The sequence below is a fragment of the Tachyglossus aculeatus genome, chromosome X2 (genome assembly GCF_015852505.1).
Source record: "Tachyglossus aculeatus isolate mTacAcu1 chromosome X2, mTacAcu1.pri, whole genome shotgun sequence".
Taxonomy (NCBI): domain Eukaryota; kingdom Metazoa; phylum Chordata; class Mammalia; order Monotremata; family Tachyglossidae; genus Tachyglossus; species Tachyglossus aculeatus.
Genome location: NC_052100.1, coordinates 23,989,777 through 24,013,973, shown reverse-complemented (window position 1 = coordinate 24,013,973; position 24,197 = coordinate 23,989,777). Strand labels below are relative to the sequence as shown.

The window sequence follows — 24,197 nt, the reverse complement described above, 5'->3', positions numbered from 1 at the left end:
ATGTTGTCGACTGATAGAATCAATCAATCGTATTGAGTGCTTACTGTGTGCAGAGCACTGTACTAAGCGCTTGGGAAGTACAAGTTGGCAACATATAGAGACAGTCCCTACCCAACAGTGGGCTCACAGTCTAGAAAGGGGAGACAGAGAACAAAACCAAACATATTAACAAAATAGAATAGATATGTACAAGTAAAATAGAGTAATAAATATGTACAAACATATATACAGGTATATATATGTAAGCCACTAAGCCATGCTGCTAGTCAATCTGCTCCGATTTGGATGCTTCTGTTTCTTGCTGACCTTTCCAACCTGGGCATCACCTCCTCCTCTTTTCCCTGTCTCTTATCCTCCTTCCCTCCCTCTTCCCACTGGCCTCCTTCTCTCTGGTCCCTTCAAGCCTGAGCGGATAGAAAGTGGACGGAGCATGGGCCTGTCTGCTGCGTGACCTTGAGCGAGTCACTTCACTCGAAAGCACTATAGATCTCAAATTTCCATTTTCTACCCTTTAAGTACTTAAATCAGGCTGGGTTTTGCCCACTTTCATTCCATTTTCCTGTGCTTTTTAAGCTATTGTTTGGATTGTCCAAATGTGTCTCAGTTCATATACCTGATTCATGTAAATGGATTATATTAATGATGTAAATATTCATTCATTCAATCGTATTTATTGAGCACTTACTGTGTGCAAAGCACTCTACTAAGCACTTGGGAAGTACAGGTTGGCAACATATAGAGATGGTCCCCAACAGCAGGCTCACAGTCTAAAAGGGGGAGACAGACATTAAAACAAAACATATAAACAAAATTAAAATAAATAGAATAGTAAATATGTACAAGTCAAATAAATAGAGTAATAAATCTGTACAAACATATATACAGGTGCTGTGGGGATCGGAAGGAGGTAGGGCCGGGGGGGAATGGGGAAATATTGAAATTGACTGCTTATGACATACAGTATCAGGTTACAGTCAATTAGCATCACCCTTCATTTTCAGTAAGGTAAATCACAGAGCATCGCTGCCCTTTCGAGTTGTTTTGTGCTACAGACTTAATTGAATAAATTAACTGAGTCACCTCTTTTAATTTTCTACTTTGGGCTTGATTGTTAGGACTTGTATCACCAGGTAATCTTTTTTTATTCCTTTCCACTTTATCCATTCCAGGTTTTATATTCCTATTCAATAGGTTTTGTGTACATTTTATTGGGATTGACATGCACTACTGGATTAAGCCCTGCAGTCACATTTTGTTCCGAGGTAAACACTGGTTAATCACTTTTTTAACAAACATCTGCCATTAAAAAATCTTCTGTGGACTCAATGTCTTCCTGACGGTCAAAACTATTTATTTCGGCTGGCAAATCCTTTAAACATAACCTTAATGAAACCCATTCAGTAGATCAGAAATTCAGATTGCATAAGTTTTATTCTAATTTGTTTTGCCCTTGCTACATCCAGTAGGTTAATTTCAAAAAAAAAAATAACAGTGCCAAAGTTGTGGATTTTTAATTTCATTACTTTTTCTCTTATTTAATCAAAATTAAATAAGAATCTTTGCATGAATGCATTGTTGAACAGCTTATTATTGCTCAAGCAGTTGATTAAAATCTGTAGTTTTATTTCATTTTGTAATACCTCAGGGTTTGTTTTGCATTTTCCTAACAGGTTTTTTCTTGTTGCAGCATCCAGTTCAGACCTATGGTTACGCATTCTTTTTTTCCCTCACTGGGTATTTTGGAATCTCCTTTGTTCTGGCCTTGATTAAAATCTTTGGTGCGCTCCTGGCTGTGACGGGTAGGACTAAATTTATATTTTTAAATTCTAATGTAAAGTCAGCCCAACAGTATGATTTATTGACCACCTACTGTATGCAGAACACTGTCCTCAGTGCTTGGGAGAGTACGGTGGAGATCAGAGACACGACCCTGTCCTCAAAGTATTTAGCATCTCCCATAGGCATAATATAATTCACAGATTGGAAAGAAGAGTAAATAAGTCGATATGATTGCTAAAATGAGTTGGATGATTGTGCCAAGGTGGTATTTGATAGGATTTAGTAAAGGGAAGAAAAAAAAAATGAACTGGGGAAAAAAACCTTGATGGAGGTGGAATTTCTGAAGGACTTTGAAGATAAGGGTTAATTGTGAATGGGCCTGATTGAGGAGGGAGTTCCAGGCATGGGGAAGAGCGTAACCAAGGGACCAGAGGCAGAAAAGTTGAGAATGAGATATAGTGGGAAGGTGAATTGGGAGGAATGAAGAGTGTGAGCTGGAGTCTAGTGAGAGAAGTGAGTGGATGTAAAAGGGAGAGAATTGACGGAGTGCCTAAAAAACCAACGGTCAAGAATTTCGGCTTGATATAGAGAGGAATGGGTAGCCACTGGAGATTTAGAAAGATGATCTGGCTAGCAGGGTGATTGCAGACTGGAAAGGGGAGAAGCTGGAGATGAGGGAGACCAGCAAGGAGGCTGAAACAGTAGTGAGTCTAGCCAGGAGATTATGAGCACCTGGACCAGGGTAGTGACCATTGGGATGGGGAAAGATGGGTGGACCCTGGAAATATGAGGAAAAACCAGCAGAATTTTGCAACAAACTAAATTTGGGAGTTGAAAGAGAGCAAAGAGTCAAAGGAAGCCGCGTGGCCTAGTGGAAGGAGCGCAGCCTGGAGTCCGAGGACCTAGGCTCTAGTATCGGCTCTGCCAATTGCTTGCCATGTGACCTGGGGCAAGTCACTTGACTTTTGTGTTTCCTCAGCTGGAAAATGGGGCTACAATACCTGTTTTCTCTCCTACTCAATCTCTGAGCCCGATGCAGGACAGGGACTGTGTCTGACCTAGTTGATCTGTGCCTACTGCAGTGCTTAAACAGTGACCCATAAAAGCACTTAATGAATACCATGAAAAAATAACCAGTGTTGATGCTTTGGAGAGAGGGAGGTTGGTAGCGGGGTCAGCTGTGATGAGAAAGTTTGGTGTAGAGTGGATTTGGGATGGATGATGAGCTTATGGTTAGCCGTATCAATCTTAAAGTGCTGGCAGAGGGACACCTTTGTCGAAAGGTCCTGAAGGCAAGACCACCCGCGAGGTAGCAAAGGATATGAGAGGTCAGGACTAGGGAAATAGCTATGGGAATCCCCCACCTACAAGTGGGAACCGAAGCAGTGGGAACTGATGAATCCCTCAAGAGAGTGAGTGTGAATGATCCAGGGAGTATCATAGAATAACCACAATGAAACCTTTTCCCCAGCTCTGGGGTTTTGCTGGTCCTACCCCACCAGCATACCATAATTATTATTATTACCTCCCGGTCTAGTCTCCGTGGCCATTCTGATCCCCCACGCTTCTCCCCAATCCATCCATGCTTCTCCTTAAATGGATGAGGAATGAGACCTGGAAGCCATGGTTACAGCTGAAGGGGCAGGAATCCATGAGGGACAGGATTGTTGGCGAAGGGATAGTTTTCACAGCTTGAAGTGAAAATCTTTCCTAATTAACCTTAGGTCCTTATCCTTTCAACGCCTCTTCAGTTGGCTGACTACTTAAAAATGCACTTATATGGTTTTGTTTAAACATGTGTTAGCCACAAAAAGGCCTATTCAGTAAGGATAAATTAAATAAAGAATGGTGCTTCATTTGTATTGTAGCTGGGGTGCTCATTTGCCTTTAGTAGAATATACAGTAAGCAGTAAATTCAGTAAGATTTTGAACAATATGGATGAAAATAACTATGATTTTTGCCTGAAAGTGGTTGAAAGTTTGATTTGAGTTTAATAAGTCTGTTTGAGCTTGTTAAACTCTGACTTGAACAAACTCAAACCCAAGTTTGAGTTTGTTTCAGTCTTCTAGGCTGTAATTTCCTTGTGGGCAGGGAATGTGTCTACCAATTCTGTTGTAGTATACTCTTCAAAGTGCTTAGTCCAGTGATCTGCACATAGTAAGCACTCAAATACAGTCGATTAAGAAAACCTTAGAAGACAGCATGACCCTAGTAGACTAAAGCACCGGTCCAAGAGCCAGAGAACCTGGGTTTGCATCCCGTCTCTGTCACTTGCCTGCCATGTGACCTTGGGCAAGTCACTTAACTTCTGTGCCTCAGTTTCCTAAACCGCAAAATGGGGTTTCAATACCTGTTCTCTCTCCTACTTACACTATGAGCCCCATGTGGGACAGGGACAGTATTTCAGCCTAATTAACTTGTATTTACCCCAGCACTTAGAACAGTGCCTGGCACACAGTAAGGATTTAATGAGTACCACAAAAGGGAAAAAAAAGTACTGGCTGCAGTAACAACTCATTTCCAGGTTTCTTTCACTTGACCTTGAATTTCCTTCTTAATAGTGGGAAAAGTATTCAAATATTGTATTGAGCTGTAAAGCAGCGTCATATCATCTGTTACTTTTCCTTCCCTTCATTCCTTATTGGTTATGAGGAAGATGAAAGAGTTTAATGAAAATTCCATTTCTATTATCAGAATGAAGAGTTGTCTAGCTTAATTAGAAAAAAGAACAAAACACGTTTGATTTGAGAAAATGGTTGCATAAATATTTTAATTAATAACTGATTTGGAAAAAGAGCTGAAATAATACTAATTAGAAAAACCAAAGTCATTTAACTGTTTTTTAAATTATTCATCGGTAAACTCCATTTTCTAATTAAAACTCAATATGCTTTTTGATTTTGCTTACATTTTTATGTAATGGAAAAACATTTTATAGGCCTAAACGTCAGGAAATATTTTTAAAAATAGTCCCTTAAATTTAGTCAATTTCAGGCTAAGAAAATGTGAAAGATGCTTGTTGTTTTAAACATTTTTATAAGGAACATTGATCTTAGACACCTTAGGGGACACTATTTTTCCCAAAATGAGCAATTTCCAGTTCTGTGTACTCAAGTCTAGAAAATACTCAGTTCTTATTTCCAAGGTTCTTGCGGTATTTGACTTTAACTGTAAAGTGTGTATCGTTCAGGATAAAGCAGTGTTTTGCACAGTAATGTGGAATTTTGTGAGTTGTATTTAACAAGAGTTTAATATGGTTGAAGTCTGTCATCCTTGTGCTTTTTGGACCAGAATTCTTAGTCTTCATTTTCCTTTCAAGTTCAGTAAGGTCAGCATTTAAATACTGCTTTGGTATCTTGAACATTCCATAGTCCATTTTCTCCTTCAGCTGCTATAAAGTGTCATTTTTAAGCCATCACATGAGGTAAAATGGCATATATTGTCTGCCTAGTTGTTGTTAAGGTGCTAATCTTGTGAATATTCCTACATCCTTTTTAGTCTTTAAATTTATTTACATCATTTTGTGATAATGTTTCTTACTATGAACGTTCAGCTAATGCGGAAATACAACAGTAACCTCTGGTAAAATTACCATTAAATGAAGGAGACCTAAGTTTTATGACTTGGTTTATGATTGATGATTAATCTAAAGCCTTCACTCTCATGAGGAGGCTTTACACTTTAAACCAAAAGTGTCAAACCTTATTAAACTGGACATTTTATTTTCTTCTACAGTAACAACAGGGAGAAAAGCAATGACGATTGTCCTTTCTTTTGTATTCTTTGCTAAACCATTCACATTTCAGTAAGTAAATTGTCCTCGTGTTGTTTTGATGTTTATGATTCTAAATTATTGTGTTGAGAGTTTAATTTTAAACAGAGCCAACACTAATGTGTAGGTTTTGTGAGAAAGTGCATTTTTATAAATATATGTTTTCTGCTGTCATTCAGCGCAAAGTTGCAGGGGTTTTTTGACATTTATGGATATGTCTACAATTCTTCATTTACATTCAGAGTTCACTTGGAATGTAATTTTAGCTTCATTTGCATTATGTAAATATACTCCTTAACTGGGTAGATATTTTGGACTTGCTAGGTAAAGAGGCAAGTGTCCTGTTGTCCAATACAAGGGTATGATTGAATTTGGTAACATTCTAAAGACCCCAGGGTTGGATAAGTTTTTATTCAACTAAAGACAAATGTTCGTCCTCGCATTTTGGAACCTATTTGAAGTGGAAGATTCACATTCTAGAGAATCATTTCATAGCAATAATGTTATCCAAAGCCTGAGAGATTCACAGGACTCTCCCTTGCCCCCAGTAATTCCATTTTGGGTTTCTAGAAGCCTCCTTTCCCTCATTCATTTTCACACTTCTTCCTCTCCTGTGCAAAAGAGAAAACCGGCTGTGTTCTTTCAAGAAACTACCTACCTACCAGTCAGGTTGCCTGAGTCTAAGGAGATCTAGGACCTTTGAACCCACTTTCTGGCCCTACTTGATTCATTCATTCAGTCAGTCATATTTATTAAGTGCTTACTGTATGCAGTACACTGTTCTGAATGCTTGGGAAAATACAATACAACCAGTAAGAATGACAGTCCCTTCCCACAACGAGTTCTGTGAGGTTTAAACCATTACACCCTGAGAATGGACCGAGGTGAGAGCTTAAAAAGTGGAACATGGCTAATTGTTCAGATGGATGAACACTAGCCTAAAACACTATGTGAATTAAACTGTCATACTAACATGAATGTGGTAGTTTAAGGAAACTTTAATCTTTAATTTATAAATTGAGACCTGGGTAGTAACAGATTCAATTTAAAGCAAATTATTGCCTTGATGGTGATTTTGTTTTGTTTTGTTTTCTCTCTCAGGTATGTATGGTCTGGCTTATTAGTTGTCCTGGGTATATTTCTCAATGTTTACAGCAAAAATATGGATAAAATGAAGTTACCATCACTCTGTGATCTTTTAAACAAGGCAACAGAAGACAGAAAGACAAGGACGTTATCACAGACGGTTTAGGCATTGGTTCACCCCATGTCTGGAACGGAGTGTTTTGGTGGTATTTTCTTGGAACAGATATCAATGATTTCAGTTTCCAAAGGGAACAAAATAAAAACCAAAGGACTGGAAGGCCCACTGCCCATTTGTAAAGAACTAAACATGAACTGTTTTATATGAAGTGAGCCTTCTCTTCAGAACACTTGACCAGAACATTTGACTTTGGGGGCATTCAGCAGAGCAGTTGTGTAGCACTTAGCAAGAATCCAATATCAAGAAAATGAAGGAGTACTTTCTGGCAGTTTGTTGAGAATTGTCATGTGAAATCCAACCTGGTTCAAGTTCATTTGACTACTGTATTTTTATTACATTAGTGATGCTACTCGTTTGGAGTTAATGGAGGGTTGTTTTTTTGTCTTGGGTGTTTGGGTTGAGTAATTTCAAGTGATGTTGTATTAACAATGATTCTGATTTCTTAAATTTATCGTTTTAAATCTGGGGAGAATAGTACTATGGGAATAGTAGCATTCTTCATTTTAAATAAAAAGTCTTTGATTTTTTTTGTCTTAGTTTAATTGTGTATTTGATTAAATTGGCCATCTGGTTACGGTAATAAGGGCCCCCAAGAAGTTTTGTTTTTCTTCCCTGCAGAATAGTTATAATCTCTGAATGTACAGATACATATTTTAATGGAAATTTGGAATAAGAAATGTTTAAGAATCAGTCAATCTGTGGTATTTACTTTAGTGCTTACTGTGTGCAGAGCACTGTACTCAGCACTTGGGAGAGTACAATACAACGACATTAGTACACATGTTCTCTGCCCACAGGAGCTTACAGTCTAGAAGGGAGAGACAGACATTAATATAAACTCTCCAGATCAATCATTCTTATGCAATAATAATAATAATGATAGTAATGGTGGTATTTGTCAGGCACTGTACTAAGCACTGGGGTAGATACAAGCAGATGAGGTTGGACGCAGTCACTATTTCACTATTCCACATGAGGCTCACAACAGCCTCAATCCTTATTTTACAGCTGAGGTAACTGGGGCACGGAGAAGTGAAGTGACTTTAAACCCATGGATCGCTTTCTCTGTGGCCAATGGGCTGCTGGGGCCAATCTCCATTTCTTGTCCCAGGAGACATTAGCTAAGACATCGATTGGCATTCGCTCCACAAAGTGACCTCAGTTACCCAAAGTGTCAAAGTGTCAGTGAGCAAACCCACTGTTGAGAGGGTGTAAACTGCACCTATATTGTGTATTCGCCTACACTACCCAAAATTCTATGGCAAGCCGTGTGGCATAGTAGAAAGACCATTGGCATAAGAATCGGGGACCTGGGTTCTAATCCTGACTCTGCCATTCGTCTACTGTGGGACTTTAAGCGAGCACTTAACTCCTCTGTGCCTCAGGGTCCCCCTCTGTAAAATGGGAATTCAGTGTCTCTTCTCCTTCCCTCTTAAAAGACTATCATTTTGGACACAATCACTGTCCCACATGTAGCATTGTGTCCAAAGTGATAGTCTTGTGTCTATCCCAGTGGTTATTACAGTGCTTGGCACACATTAAGCACTTAACAAGCACCAGAAATATATTAGTACTAGTAATAATAATAATAACAATAATAATGATGGTATTTGTTAAGCACTTACTATGTGCCAAGCACTGTTCTAAGCACTGGGGTAGATACAAGGTAATCAGATTGTCCCATGTGGAGCTCACAGTCTTAATCCCCATCTTAGTACCTCACCTTCGGTCAATTCTCCCGATGTTATGTGGCCTCGACACTGGACAATTTTCCCTCCATGTGTGCGTGAGCTGTCAAGCAGGAGAAAGTGAGTTTCCCAGCCAGAATGGATACTTTTAAGAAAATATAAATAATCCAACCAACCATGCTGCTTTGAAGGGCAACAATCTAATTGTTGTGATGTTTTTTCCATTATTTTTCCGAGTTTGGAGTTAAGCCAACTTTCTAGCGTCATTTAATAAAGACATTGTTTTGGCTGTCTTTCAGTCCTCATTCATTTCACCAGTTCTCCTTTAATCCCAAAAGTGAAAGATACAGTCATCCTAAAATCATGTCAATCAATTCTCTGTCATCAAGGCCTGGAAATCGGAATGTTTTTCCTATTCCATTTTGGCTTGCAATCCTAATCAGTAGTATTTGAGTGCTTACTGTGTGTGGATCACTGTTCTAAACATTTGGGAAAGTATAAGATTGATTGATTGATTGATTGATCCCACAAGGAGCTGACAGTCTAAGGAGGGAGACACATTAAAATAGATTATGGATAGGGGAAATAGTAGAGTATAAGGCTATTTACCTAAGTGCTGTGCGGCTGGGGTGAGTATCAAAGCGCTCTTAGCTTGGAGTTGCTTGTCCCATCTGGGCTTCACAAACCTCATTGTCAAAATGGAAGAGCAGTTTTATGGGAGCAGAGAGATCGGCACAATGAAAGTTGTTTGTTTTTTTTTAAATCCTAGAAGGTGTGTGTGAAGGATTTAACATTCATTACTTTCCTATAAATGTGTTATAAAAAAAAAAATTCAACCGAGATAAACCCATCCTTTACCAACAGTCATGGTCTGTTGTTTTAATTTCATGGCATGTAGTTAGAATGCTTTTATTCCATGGTGTAGTGACATTATGAAGGGAATATTCACTTCAGTGAATTACTGCTGCTTCAAAGTGAGTTCTGTATTACAAGGGGTTAGAAAAGCTTCAAAGCCTGGAAACACGTATTATAGAAGGTCTTTTTCAAAGCTTTAGCCAAAAAATGTGTATCATTAATCTAAATAGGAACTTTTGTAGTTTTGCATCAGTTCAAAACATACAATAGGATTTAGATTGATGAAAACCACTCAAGCATCATGACAGTTTGAAATAAATAATAGCCTAGAGTTCTAACCTGAATTAAGCTAACGGTCTTAAACTTACCGTCAATTGATTCTTTCCATGGTTTGCCTTAAAAGCATAAGCTTCTGCTTCTGTTTCCACTTTGATCCTGAAGCCTCAGATTTTCTTGAGGGAAAATTAGGATTGTAATTCTCAAACGAGGACACCATAGGTAGCTCCTCGTGATCTGTATCAATATTAATAAATAATGTTTATTGAACACCTACTGGGTACTGAACTATGTGCTTGGGTCAGTTTAATAGAAATAAAAGACAGTCCCTGCCCTCCAGGCTCTAACAGTCTAATGGGGAATACATGTAGCAACACATTTTTTTACAGTTAGTAGAAGGAGGAGGAGGAAGGTGGCATGATCTATCAGTCCAGTCTTGCTTGGATTACCTGATTCTTCATCCGGATAGTCTGAATAGAGAAGAAGCATGGTGTACTGGCTACTGCAGGGGCATGGGGGTCAGAAGGTCATGGGGTTCTCGTCCCAGCTCCGCCATTTGTCTACGTGGGCAAGTCATTTCACTTCTCTGAGCCTTAGTTCCCTAATCTGTAAAATGGGGATTGAGACTGAACCCCATGTGGGACAGGGACTGTGTCCAACCCAATTTGCTCGTATCCACCCCAACACTTAGGTACAGTGCTTGACACATAGTAAGAACTTAAATACCAAAATTATTATTATTGCTATTACAACTAAACCATTCCAACACAGTTCCTGCCCCGAAGGGTCTCGCAACTCAGCAGAGCCAAAGAGAGATGCATAAAAACACAAGAATGAGCTGTAAGCAATAGAAGCTGTCTAAAGTACAGAATTTAGAATTATCGAACACGACAAAGAAAAACAGTTGAGAATTATGGTATTTAAGTGCTTGCTTACTATGGGCCAAGCACTGCACTAAGCGCTGGGGTAGATACAAGATAATCAGGTCAGTGGCACAGTCCCTATCCCACATGGGGCTGCTGGTCCAAGTAGGAGGGAGAACAGCATGGCATAATGGATAGAGCACGGGCCTGGGACTCAGAAAGTCATGGGTTCTAATTCCGGCTCTGTCACTTGTCTGCTGCGTGGCCTTGGACAAGTCGCATCACTTCTCTGTGCCTCAGTTACCTCATCTGTACAATGGGGATTCTCCAGCATCTTGCCGCTGCAGTTGATAGTCCTGATTATCAGATCAGCCTTTCTGACATTCTCCCAGTTGTCGAGCTGCAAGGGACAGGGCTCGACTTCCTCGGGGGCCGGGACAGGCTGGGATGGCTGATTCAGGGTAGGGGAGGAAAGAAGGCACTTCAGTTGCCAGAGAGCCCTAATTGGTCCCACAGCTGGTGATGATGAGGCGTCTCTCTGGGCCCGGCCACTTGCTCTGTTAGTGACTCTGGTCCTCTAGCATTTCTTCTTCCCTTATTAGCATTACTCAGGTGTCACACTGCCTTGGTTTACCACTATGAACTTCCATAGGTTATACTCAATCTGAAGAATCAATTATCTTGTATCTACCCCAGTGCTTAGTGCAGTGCTTGGCCCATAGTAAGTAAGCGTTTAAATACCATCATAATTCTCAACTGTTTTCCTTTGTCCTGTTGTTAGATCATTCTAAATTTTGTACATTAGACAGCTTCTATTGCTCACAGATCATTCCTGTGTTTCTATGCATCTCTGCTGAGTTGTGAGCCCCCTTGGGGCAGGAACTGTGTTGGAATGGTTTATTTGTAATGATAATAATAATTAGAAGAATCAAGAGTAGGCTCTTTAGGGTGATATTACAACAGTATATAAAGCCAGGAGGAAGGATGGATGTCATGGAAGATAATAATAAAAATGGTATTTGTTAAGCGCTTACTGTGTGCCAAGCACTGTTCTAAGCACTGGGGGGAATACAAGTTGATCAGGTTGTCCCTCGTGGGGCTCACAATCTTAATCCCCATTTTACAGATGAGGTAACTGAGGCACAGAGAAGTGAAGTGACTTGCCCAAAGTCACACAGCTGACAATTGGCAAAGCCAAGATTTGAACCCATGACCTCTGACTCCAAAGCCCAGGCTCTTTCCACGGAGCCACACTGCTTCTCCGATGACCATTATATGACCATGACCATTACATACCATGACCATTACAATTCCCCAAACATCTAGTCACTGACTGAAAAAATAACTCTAGACTTGGTGGACTATTAGACCCCATCTCTTATGTCGGGTCCTCACCCTCGGCTTCAAGGCTCTCCATCACCTCGCCCCCCGCCTACCTCACCTCCCATCTGTCCTTCTACAGCCCAGCCCGCACCATCTGCTCCTCTGCCGCTAATCTCCTCACCATGCCTCGTTCTCACCTGTCCCGCCGTCGACCCCCGGCCCATGTCATCCCCCTGGCCTGGAGTGCCCTCCCTCCCCACGTCCACCAAGCTAGCTCTCTTCCTCCCTTCAAAGCCCTACTGAGAGCTCACCTCCTCCAGGAGGCCTTCCCAGACTGAGCCCCCTCCTTCCTCTCCTCCTCCTCCCCCTCTCTATCCCCCCCGCCTTACCTCCTTCCCTTCCCCACAGCACCTGTATATATGTATATATGTTTGTATGTATTTATTACTCTATTTTACTTGTACATATTTATTCTATTTATTTTATTCTGTTAATATGCTTTGTTCTCTGTCTCCCCCTTCTAGACTGTGAGCCCACTGTTGGGTAGGGACCATCTCTATATGTTGCCAACTTGTACTTCCCAAGCGCTTAGTACAGTGCTCTGCACACAGTAAGCGCTCAATAAGTATGATTGAATGAATGAATGAATGGTTCTTATGTCCCAGGAGTTTAAAAGGCTGCCTCCGTACACAACACTCCCAACCTCTTTGTACAGTCCTCTGCACATGGTAAGTGCTCCATAAATATCACTGATTGTTTAAAAGCAGCTTAGCCTGGCTGAAAGAGCAGAGGCCCGGAAGTTGGAGAATGTGGGTTCCAATCCTGGCTCTGCCACTTGCCTGTCTGTTGTATGACTTTGGATAGGTCACTTAACTTCCCTGTGCCTGCCTTTGTTTTCTCATTTATAAAGGGGGGATTAAATACCTGTTCTCCCTCCTACTTAAGCTGTGAGCTCCAGGTTGAACAGGGACTATGCCTGACCTATTTTGTGTCTACTCCATGGCTGGTACCCAGTGAGTTCTTAGATAACACAATTTTTATTATTATTGCCGTTGTCAAAATAAGGGTTTAAGTATTCATTCATTCATTCAATCATATTTATTAAGCACTTATTGTGTGCAGAGCACTGTACTAAGCACTTGGAATGTACAAGTCAGCAACATATAGAGATGGTCCCAACCCAACAACTGGCTCACAGTCTAGAAAGTATGACAAGTTCTGAGGGGATTCAAGAGACACAAGTCACTTCTCACCAGTCCCATGTTAAATGTTAGTTAGGACTGGTTTCCCTCTTTAAAGGAGCAAATGACCACTTCGGAGAACCTCCTCATTGTACCTCGTTCTTGCCTCTCCTGCCGTCGACCCCAGGCACAAGTCCTTCCCCTGGCCTGGAATGCCCTCCCTCCGCACATCTGCCAAACTAACTCTCTTCCTCCCTTCAAAGCCCTACTGAGAGTTCACCTCCTTCATGAGGCCTTCCCAGACTGAGCCCCCTTTTTCCTCTCCTCTTCCCCATCCCCCTCTCTGCCCTACCCCCCTTCCCCTCCCCACAGCCCTTGTATATATTTGTACAGATTTATTACTCTATTTATTTTACTTGTACATGTTTACTACTCCATTTAGTTTGTTAAAGATGTGCATATATGTGTAATTCTATTTATTCTGACAGTTTTGACACCTGTCTACATGTTTTGTTTTGTTGTCTGTCTCCCCCTTCTAGACTGTGAACCCGTTGTTGGGTAGGGACCGTCTCTATATGTTGCCAACTTGTATTTCCCAAGTGCTTAATACAGTGTTCTGCACACAGTAAGCACTCAGTAAAGAAATACGATTGAATAGTGTCAAATCTAAAGCTTCTTAGACCCACCCTCGGGAACATCCTTTACTGGAAATTGCCTTCATCCAACCTTTAAATTCTTCTCTCCCCTTCTCCAACTGGTTTCCTCTGCTTTTTCAGAATCACACTTTCTTTAAAGAAGTCCAGCTCTTATTTCTACTTGCAACAAGAATGGCTCAGTAACACACAAGAGCTATTCACTCGACACTTCCTTCTTAAGAGAAGAGGCAGAAGAAAATAAGTAATGTCCCTGTTAGAATCCTCAATTTCTTATATGGGAATGTGAGCAAGTTTAGCAGGCTGGAGTGTGCATCACAACCATTGCCTTTCGGCTAATGACAATAGCAACTGATTATTTAATGGGTTGTAATTTGCTTCTATATAGAAAAGAACCTCCTTCTAAAGACAGAATATTTGACATTGAGGAAGAATGTATTCAGGCATTAGATACTTTTTTCATTATGTGTTGCATTAAGTGTTTTCCATTTACAAGATAGATCTGAAACACTAGTCTTATCATTCTTTGGTTTGCAATTTAAGTATAAAATCCTGCCAGTCTTGCAACCATTAAAATAAAACAGTCTTGAAAATTAAGCACTAATTCCCCCCAAAATGGCCATTACTGGCTTTTTTTCCCCCTAATTACCATTGTAATGAAGTGGCCAGTATTATGGTAGGAAGTGATTTCAAAGGCAGCTATCTTTTATTATGAATTATACTTTATTTTTCCCCGTAATGTGAGTCATGCTTAGTATTACTCAATCAGTTCGCAAACTTCATCTTTCTAAGGACTAAAGCAATTTCAGATTAGCAAATCAAAGTGGTAAATCTACAGTGAGGGTGTTTCGAGTCATCAGGCATTCAGCTAAAATGAGAATAAAGGCTTGAAATTATTGTTTTATTTTACTGCAGGAACATTTTGGCCCCAAAGCACGGTTCTAAGCACTGGGGTAGATACAAGTTAATCAGGTTGGACACAGTCCCTTGTCCCCCATGGGACTCACACTCTTAATCCCCATTTTACAGATGAGGTGACCCAAGGAAGTAAAATGACTTGCCCAAGGTCATACAGCAGACACATGGTGGAACCTGGATTAGAACCTAGGTCCTTCTGACTCCCAGGCCCGTGGTCTATCCACTAAGCATTCTTTGTATGGGAGGAGCTATATTGGACGACAATACTTTGTTTCCTTTTCTATAAGTAGGTCTTGAATTTCTAAATCGTCCTCGTTCATCCAATAGTTAGTAGGCAAGGTGGTAAATTTTAGCACTTAAGTGTGAATTTTGTGAACCGTCCAATAATAGAATCGTTCCTTAAGGTCAGGGAAGGCATCTACTGATTCTATCGGTGTCGATTCATTCATCGTCATATTTATTGAGTGCTTGCCGATCTGATGGGCTACTGAAGAAGCCTTCTGCTCCTGGGATCCAGTCAGAGCCGATCAGTAGGATGGACGGGTGACCTTCTCCTGCCTGGACTCGAGTGACGTCCCTGCTGGTCAGTGATTCAGTGTGAGACTGAGAACTGTTCAAAAGTGTTTATGATCGATGGGCAGCTAAGAGGTAAATGTGTACATTTCAATTTGCACCTGAGGTACCCAACAGGAGTGGGAAGGGCCAACAGGTTCATCAGAAAATAATATCAACTGTTGTCATTTTAGCCCCCACAATTCTATGCTCTGTAATGGAGACAAAAATAACAAAAACCTTCCTTTGGCCACCACCCATGTCCCTCATATTAATACAATCTCGATTCAGCAGGATTGGCAACCGCTGTATTATTTCCTCAGCCGGAGTAATAAATAATGGTACATGTCTACAGCTCATCACAACAGCAAATAGGGTGGTATAGAACACATCGTCCTCTCAAAATTGCCACAGCAGGGAATACTGGCAGCCCATTCATTACCATCAAATTACTATTTCAGGAAAAAAGCTTTTTGTCCTTGGATGTCAGGAGGCTGCAAAGAAAAAAAAATGGATTTTTTAGCCTCCCTTTTACTGAAGGCTCTGGAAAGTCATTAAGTCTTCCCTTTAGAAGCTACATATGTATTGAAGGCACAGATTACTTTTTTCCTACTTTATCCTTTAAAAAAAGGAAATGTGACTTTCTACTGTGACAGAAAACTCATCTGTGGAATGCTCTTCTTCAGAGAGCACGGGCTTGGGAGTCAGAGGTTGTGGGTTCTAAACCTGGCTCCGCCACTTATCAGCTGTATGACTTTGGGCAAGTCACTTCACTTCTCTGTGCCTCAGTTACCTCATCTGGAAAAAGGGGGTTAAGACTGTGAGCCCCACATGGGACAACCTGATCACCTTGTATCTCCGCCAGTGCTTAAAACAGTGCTTGGCACATAGTAAGTGCTTAACAAATACCATCATTATTATTAGTAGTATTCAGCCTTACATGACATAAGACAATAATGATGACAGTGATAATGATGACGGTATTTATTAAAGGCATACTCTGTGCCAAGCACTGGGCAAAGTGCTGGGGTCGAGTCAGTCAGATTAGACGCAACCCTTATCCCTCGAGGAGTTCACAGTCTAGGACGGAGGACTGGTATTTTATCCCTATTTTACAGATGAGAAAACAAAGACATAGAGAGGTGACGTGACCTGCCCAAGGTCATACAGCCAGCCAGTGACAGAGCTGGGAATGGGCCCCAGGTTTTCTGACTGCTAAGCCCATGCTCCTCCCATTGGGTCACACTGCCTCTTCATTGGTAGCTAAATATAGTGGGACTGAAATGTAATTATAGACCCTGAACTACCAATCAGTTTTTGCTGCTGTCTCAGCTTTCTCCATCCTCATTTAGTAAAGACTAACAGAAAAAAGAACTGAACAGAAGCAAACCGGATTAAAGTTCGCGAGCAGAAGCGATTTCCTGTCACTGTGAATTATGATGTCGAGTTGCAAAGGAAAGTTGTAGAATCTCCTTCTTTAGAGATCTTTTAAAAACAGATGGTGTCTAATCTCCTAGGCAGATTGGGGTGTACCAATCAGCCAAAATCAATGTAAAATATTTACTGTTTACTCTGTACAAAGCACTGCACTATGAAGTTGGGAAAGTAGAAGACATCAGAGTCGGTAAATGTGATTCCCTGCCCCCAAGGGGCTTTAAATCTGGCAGATAACAGAAATGAAAATTCATTTCAGTTGGGGGAAAAAGGAATAGAGTATAAAAAGGTATGCATAAGGGCTATGGAGAGGGGTGAGTGAGTCCTATTTAGGTGGCTTGAAAGTGCCAAACTGGCAGTTGGAGGATATACAGTGGGGGAAATCAGAAACTAATCAGCCCAGGTCTCTTGGAGGAGTTAGGATTTCAAAAGGGTTTTGAAGAAAGCAGTGGTCATTTGAATGCCTCTTCCTCTCCTCCAAGTCCGTTCTTGACCCTCTACAACCCGACTTCCACCCCCTCCACTCCGCTAAGACCATGGTCTTCCAGGCCACCGATGACCGCTTTCTCTCCATAGCTAATGAAGTTTGTTCTATCCTAATCCTCCTAGACTTCACAACTGCCTTCGTCACCGTAGAGCTTCCCCTACTTCTGGTAATGCTATCTAACCTAGCCTTCTTCTGACATAGTCCTCTCCCTGTTCTCAGCCTCTTCCAATGGCTGTTTCCCTGCCTCTCACTTCCTAATTGCAGGCGTTCTTCAAGCCTCTTCTTCTGGGTCCTCTCCTCTTCATCTTCACTCACCCCCTTCTCAGTCTACAGGCTTCACTTCCCTATGCCTCAGTTACCTCATCTGTAAATTGGGGACTGAGACTGCGAGCCCCACGTGGGACAGGGACTGTGTCCAACCTGATTACCTTTTATCTACCCTAGCGCTTAGAACAGTGCTTGGCACATAGTAAGTGCTTAACAAATGCAATTATTATTATGTGGCTATGAGGGCAGCTGCAGTGGGGCTACAGGTGGGGCTGGAGTTGAATTCAAAAACAAAACAGGTTCTCAGAAAGATGGAAAAAAGCAACTTTTTATTTTTAGGCTTCCTTTCCTGGTAAATATGCACATTTTTAATTCATCATCCATGGGGAAATGTTTCAGTAGCCTGTTTTTCTTCATTTAATCTTTAGAGCGCTCTTATTACTCTGATGTGGAAGTGAGAGGTTTTTTTCTCTGATTAAAATCTACTTGACTTACCAAGTGGCATCTCTCAATTGCTACAGCATACATGTTGGGCAGAAATAGATTACTGAAAAGCAAATTAAATGATCTCATATATGGCCTTTAAAACCCAATTAATGTAGATTTTAAATACTTCCTACTTACGCAGTGTTTAGAACTACAAAGCACTCTGCCAACATTAATTATCCTGAAAAAAAATGTTCATCATCTTCCCTCTCTCCCTGTGTATCTATTCCAGGGTAGCATGAATTCCACAGCACCATGTATTCGAGGGCAGCATTTATTCCAAGACTGCAGGTATTCTATGGCAGCATATATTTCAGGGTTGCGTGTATTCCAGAAACACAGGTATTCCAAAGTAGTATGCATTACAGGGCAGCATTTATTCTGAGGTTGCAGGTATTCCAAGGTAGCATGTATTCCAGGGCATTTTATATATATATTCTAAGGTTACTAATGCATACTGTGCACAAATATCTGCATTTATATGCACAAATGCTTACTAATCCAATTGGTTGACAGTGTTTTCAGGTATCCTCAGAAGCACCCAGCTGGTTTTGCCATTTGGTGCTTGGCAAACGTGATCTATTTTTGCAATTACCCTCTATCCAAGAGCCTGGGGCCCCAGCTGTAAAAGGTGAACTTTCCCAACCCAAATCCAACATTTTCCATTTCCTTTGGCTTTGCGTCAGAGTCTCTGCACTTATTACCATATAGGCTCCTAATATGCAGTCAGTAATTATTAAGCGCTTAGTACAGTGCTGTGCACACAGAAAGTGCTCAATAAATGTCATTGTTTGAATGACTGATTAGCAATGATGGTATTGATGATTAGTGCTTATTTGATGGGATGATTACAATGAGAAGATTGTTTTAAAGGGCTCTGTGATCTTTGGAAAAATAGGAAGTAGACAGCACAGTTATTATATGGGTGTACACCTGGCATGAGGGTCTTAGCCCAAGAGTGGTCACAGAATTAGCAATTCAAAGGCTTGAGACATTATACGGCACAAAACTGTCTTCCCTCTAGAAGAAGAAAGGCCCATCAGAATAATAATGCCTTGTACAATTGAAGGCCACTACCTTTGGGAGTTCTCTTTATCATAATAGAACCAATGGCGTTATTGTTATTATTGTTATTATTATTATTATTGGCCAAATAAAGTCCTGAGCCAAGAAAAGCAATAAGGCCAGTGATGTGCTTTAAATACATTTTATTGCTCAGAACACTGGTCTCCTATTATATGCTCAACTCTTTAATATGCATGAAACAGCATTCTCTTATGCAACAGATGATTAAAGAAATATATTAAAGAAGCATTCATTGTGAATGAAAACGGAGAGGTAAGAAAATTTCCTAGCCTCCGAGCGATTAGAGGCAGTGGAGTGAGTCTCAGAAAAGGTCATTTCCCCTGGGGAATGGCTGAGGAGATTGCTTTCGTCTAGTTTGAGGGTATTGGAGCTGGTTGGGTCTGAAACATTGGCCTCATGAGAGGCTGAAATAGTCTTGACTAGGTTGAAATACATTAGCAGTGAGATAAATGCCCTTAGTACAGAGCACTGCCACCTCTGGTGGGGACATCAAATCAATACAAAGGGGATGAAGACCCTGCTGTTTTTCCCTAAATCGGGACTATTTTGATTCCACAGTATTCCCTCCTTCTTTCTACACAGACCATCACCAGCTTGATTAAGTATGATCAGAAAGCCAATTGAGTAAGATCGGGAAGCATCAGGGCCTAGTGGCAAGAGCACAGGCCTTGGCATGGCTCAGTGGAAAGAGCCCGGGCTTTGGAGTCAGGTCATCGGTTCAAATCCCGGGTCCGCCACTTGTCAGCTGTGTGACTTTGGGCAACTCACTTCACTTCTCTGAGCCTCAGTTCCCTCATCTGTAAAATGGGGATTAAGACTGTGAGCCCCACGTGGGACAACCTGATCACCTTGTAAACTCCCCAGCGCTTAGAACAGTGTTTCTTTTAGACTGTGAGCCCACTGTTGGGTAGGGACTGTCTCTATATGTTGCCAACTTGTACTTCCCAAGCGCTTAGTACAGTGCTCTGCACACAGTAAGTGCTCAATAAATATGATTGATTGATTGATTGGAGTCAGAGGACCGGGGTTCTGATCCTGGCTCTGCCACACATCTGCTGGGTGACCTTGGGAAAACCACTTAACTCCTCTGTGGCACAGTTTCCTCATCTGTAAAATGGGGATTCAGTGTATGTTCTCCCTCCTACTTGGACTATGAGCCCCATGTGGGACAGGGACTGTGTCTGGCCTGATGATCTTGTGTAGTGCTTTGCATAAGTACCATTATAATTATAATTAGATAATAATAATAATTGTTGTATTTATTAAGCACTTACTCTGTCAGGTAAGGTACTACGCGCTGGGGCAGGTACAAGCAAATCAGGTTGGACAAAGTCCCTGTCCCACCAGGGGCTCACAGTCTTGATCCCCATTTTTCTGATGAGGTAACTGAGGCACAGAAGTGAAGTGACTTGCCCAAGGCCAAAAGCAGACAAGTGGTGGAGGCAGGATTAGAACCCACAACCTTCGGCCTCCTAGGCCCCTGCTCTATCAACTATGCCATGCTGCTTTCTGTACATCATTCTGCTTCTCTCCACTCTGGCTTCTTCAAGTATTAACGTCACAATAGTCCATGAGCACCTGCCACATGATAGCACCACCAGATCCCTTAAGCAGAGAGGAAACAGACCGGAACTCTACAGAGCCATCCTGACGATATCTAGTGGAACTCGCATAGCAAACCGACTGAAGACGGTTGTTAGATCTTGCCATTGAGCAGAGAAGATCCTGTCTGCAGGAACTAATCAGAGACTGTGTCTCCTGAACGTGCTCTAAATCGACTCCTTCAGCTCAGCGGGAGATGATCAGATAGAGGCAGGGATGCCTACAGTCCAGTCAAACGTAGCTTAGGTGATTCACATCTGTATGTGTGGCTCAGTGGAAAGACCTTGGGCTTAGGAGCCAGAGGTCGCGGGTTCTAATCCCGGCTCTGCCACTTGTCTGCTGTGTGACGTTGGGCAAGTCACTTAACTTCTCTGTGCCTCAGTTCCCTCATCTGTAAAATGGGGATTAAGACTGTTAGCCTCTCATGGGACAACTTAATCACCTTATATCCCCCCCACCCCAGTGCTCTGCAACACAGTAAGCGCTTAACAAATACAATCATTATTATTATTACACAAGTAATGATCTCATTCATTCATATTTATTGAGCACTTACTGTGCACAGAGCACTGTACTAAACGCTTGGGAAAGTACCTCTCCCCCTCTTCCCCCTCCCCATCCCCCCCCGCCTTACCTCCTTCCCCTCCCCACAGCACCTGTATATATGTTAGAGAAGCAGCATGGCTCAGTGGAAAGAGCATGGGCTTTGGAGTCAGGGGTCCTGGGTTCAAATTCTGGCTCTGCCAATTGTCAGCTGTGTGACTTTGGGCCAGTCACTTAACTTCTCTGTGCCTCAGTTCCCTCATCTGTAAAATGGGGATGAAGACTGTAGCCCCTCGTGGGACAACCTGATCTCCCTGTAACAGTGCTTTGCACATAGTAAGTGCTTAATAAATGTCATTATTATTATTATTATTATTATTATTATTATTATTTTATTACTGTGAGAACTGGAGAAGGAAGAGTTTGGAGACAGAAAGATCAGCAAGGAACTAGCTGCAGTAGGCAAGCTAGGTAAGATAAGACAAACATCCAGACGAGCATTGTGGTCTTTTAGATGGGGAGGATCTCTCATCCTATCCCAACTGGATTACTGCATCAGCCTCCTCTCTGATCTCCCATCCTCCTGTCTCTCCCCACTTCAGTCTATAGTTCACGCTGCTGCCCGTATCATCTTTGTGCAGAAACGCTCTGGGCCTGTTACTCCCCTCCTCAAAAATCTCCAGTGGCAGCCTGTCAACCTATGCATCAAGCAAAAACTCCTTACTCTCAGCTTCAAGGCTGTCCATCACCTCGCCCCCTCCTACCTCACCTCCCTTCTCTCCTTCTACAGCCCAGCCCGCACCCTTCGCTCCTCTGCCGCTAACCTCCTCACTGTGCCTCATTCTCGCCTGTCCCGCCATCGACCCCCGGCCCATGTCCTCACCCTGGCCTGGAATGCCCCCTCTCCGCACATCCGCCAAGCTAGCTCTCTTCCTTCAAAGCCCTACTAAGAACTCACCTCCTCCAGGAGGCCTTCCCAGACTGAACCCCCTTTTTCCTCTCCTCCTCCCCATCCCCCCTGCCCTACTTTCTTCCCCTCACCAAAGCACGTGTACATTCATTCATTCAATTGTATTTATTGAGCGCTTACTGTGTGCAGAGCACTGTACTAAGCACTTGGGAAGTACAAGTTGGCAACATATAGAGACGGTCCCTACCCAACAGTGGGCTCACAGTCTAGAAGGGGGAGACAGAGAACAAAACAGAACATATGAACAAAATAAAATAAATAGAATAAATATGTACAAATAAAATTAATGAATAAATAGAGTAATAAATACGTACAAACATATATACATATATACAGGTGCTGTGGGGTAGGGAAGGAGGTAAGGCGGTGGGTATGGGGAGGGGGAGGAAGGGGCTCAGTCTGGGAAGACCTCCTGGAGGAGATGAGCTCTCAGTAGGGCCTTGAAGGGAGGAAGACAGCTTGGCGGATGTGGGGAGGGAGGGCATTCCAGGCCAGGGGGATGACGTGGGCCGGGGGTCGACGGCGGGACAGGTGAGAACGAGGCACGATGAGGAGATTAGCGGCAGAGGAGCAGAGGGTGTGGGCTGGGCTGTAGAAGGAGAGAAGGGAGGTGAGGTAGGAGGGGGCGAGGTGATGGAGAGCCCTGAAGCCGAGGGTGAGGAGTTTGTACCTGATGCGTAGGTTGACTGGTAGCCACTGGAGATTTTTGAGGAGGGGAGTAACATGCCCAGAGCATTTCTGGACAAAGACAATCCGGGCAGCGACGTGAAGTATGGATTGAAGTGGGGAGGGACAGGAGGATGGAAGAGCGGAGAGGAGGCTGATACAGTAATCCAGACAGGATAGGATGAGAGCTTGAACGAGCAGGGAAGCGGTTTGAATGGAGAGGAAAGGGCGGTTCTATATATGTTTGTACAGATTTATTACTCGATTTATTTTACTTGTACATATTTACTATTCTATTTATTTTGTTACTGATGTGCATTTAGCTTTAATTCTATTTGTTCTGACAACTTGAAACCTGTCCACATGTTTCATTTTGTTATCTGTCTCCCCCTTCTAGACTGTGAGCCCGTTGTTGGGTAGGGACAGTCTCTTTTGCCAACTTGTACTTCCCAAGCACTTAGTACAGTGCTCTGCACATAGTAAGCACTCAATAAATACGATTGAATGAATGAATGCATGAGGAAAAGATGGATGGCATTTCTTCATATTGCAAACTCCCCCTCTAGATTTTAATCAACGGTGACATCTTGTTCACACCCTCCCTCCTGCCTGGAATTTCCTCTCCCTTCACTGATGCCCCGACCTTAAAAGCTTTTCTGAAATCACAACTTCTCTAGGTGGCCTTCCCCGATTAATTTCTCCTTTCCCAACCCATTTTCCCACTATTGCCAATCCCGCACTTCAGCCTCCCCTCTTCCCTTAGTACTTACATCTATGTCTTTAAACTCTGTTCTTTCTCTCCATGTGTAATTTCTTTCAGTTTCTCTCTCCCCCGATAGATAGTAAGCTCCTTGTGGGCAGTGGATTGTCTCTGTTTACTGCCCTTGAGGAAGATAGGGATTTGCCTTAGTTTAGTGTCCTTGTACACAGTTTCCACTCAATAAATACCATTGATTGATTCGTTGATTGACTGGTGACGTGCCATCCACCAAGATCATCCTAATAATAATTGTGATATTTAAGCATTTACTATGTGCCAAGCACTGTGTGAAATGCTACAGTGGATACAGGATAATCAGGTCCCAAATGGGGCTCACAGTCTAAGTAGGAGGGAGAACAGGTATTGAATCCCCATTTTGCAGATGAGGGAACATAAGCACAGAGAAATTAAATAACTTGCCCAAGGTCACCCAGCAGGTATGTGGTGGAGCCAGGATTAAAAACCTATGTCCTCTGACTCCCAGGCCTGCCCTTCTCTTTCCACTAAGCTGTGCTGCTTCCGTAACTTAGAGGAGGGCTCCTAATGAACTGGAAATACATTTTGGCACCACATTTTAAGACTACTCTCTCTAAGTTTGAACTTGTGCTTATGTAAGCCCAGTGTGGGCAGGCAATGTGACTATTGTTGTATTGCATTCTCCCAAGCGCTTAATACATGTTCTGCACACAATAAGTGCTCGAAAAATACAATTGAATGAATGAATAAGGTCTTGAAAGCCAGGAATCATGCATTTTATTATACTTGTTATAT

The 24,197-nt window shown here is 42.1% G+C and overlaps 1 protein-coding gene across 2 annotated transcripts in view; it reads left to right on the top strand.

Moving 5' to 3' along the window:
• The window catches only part of SLC35B3 (solute carrier family 35 member B3), a 30,292-nt gene extending 22,934 nt beyond the window's left edge, over window positions 1-7,358 (top strand). Inside the window, exons 7-10 of one of the 2 annotated variants that reach the window (XM_038771444.1) lie at window positions 1,170-1,262; window positions 1,688-1,799; window positions 5,516-5,585; window positions 6,654-7,358. In XM_038771444.1, the coding sequence (XP_038627372.1) occupies window positions 1,170-1,262; window positions 1,688-1,799; window positions 5,516-5,585; window positions 6,654-6,804 (426 nt within the window). In that variant the 3' untranslated portion in view covers window positions 6,805-7,358. The remainder of the gene's footprint in view (window positions 1-1,169; window positions 1,263-1,687; window positions 1,800-5,515; window positions 5,586-6,653) is intronic. The other variant, XM_038771443.1, reaches the window with a different exon arrangement.
• The last annotated feature ends 16,839 nt before the right edge of the window (window positions 7,359-24,197 follow it).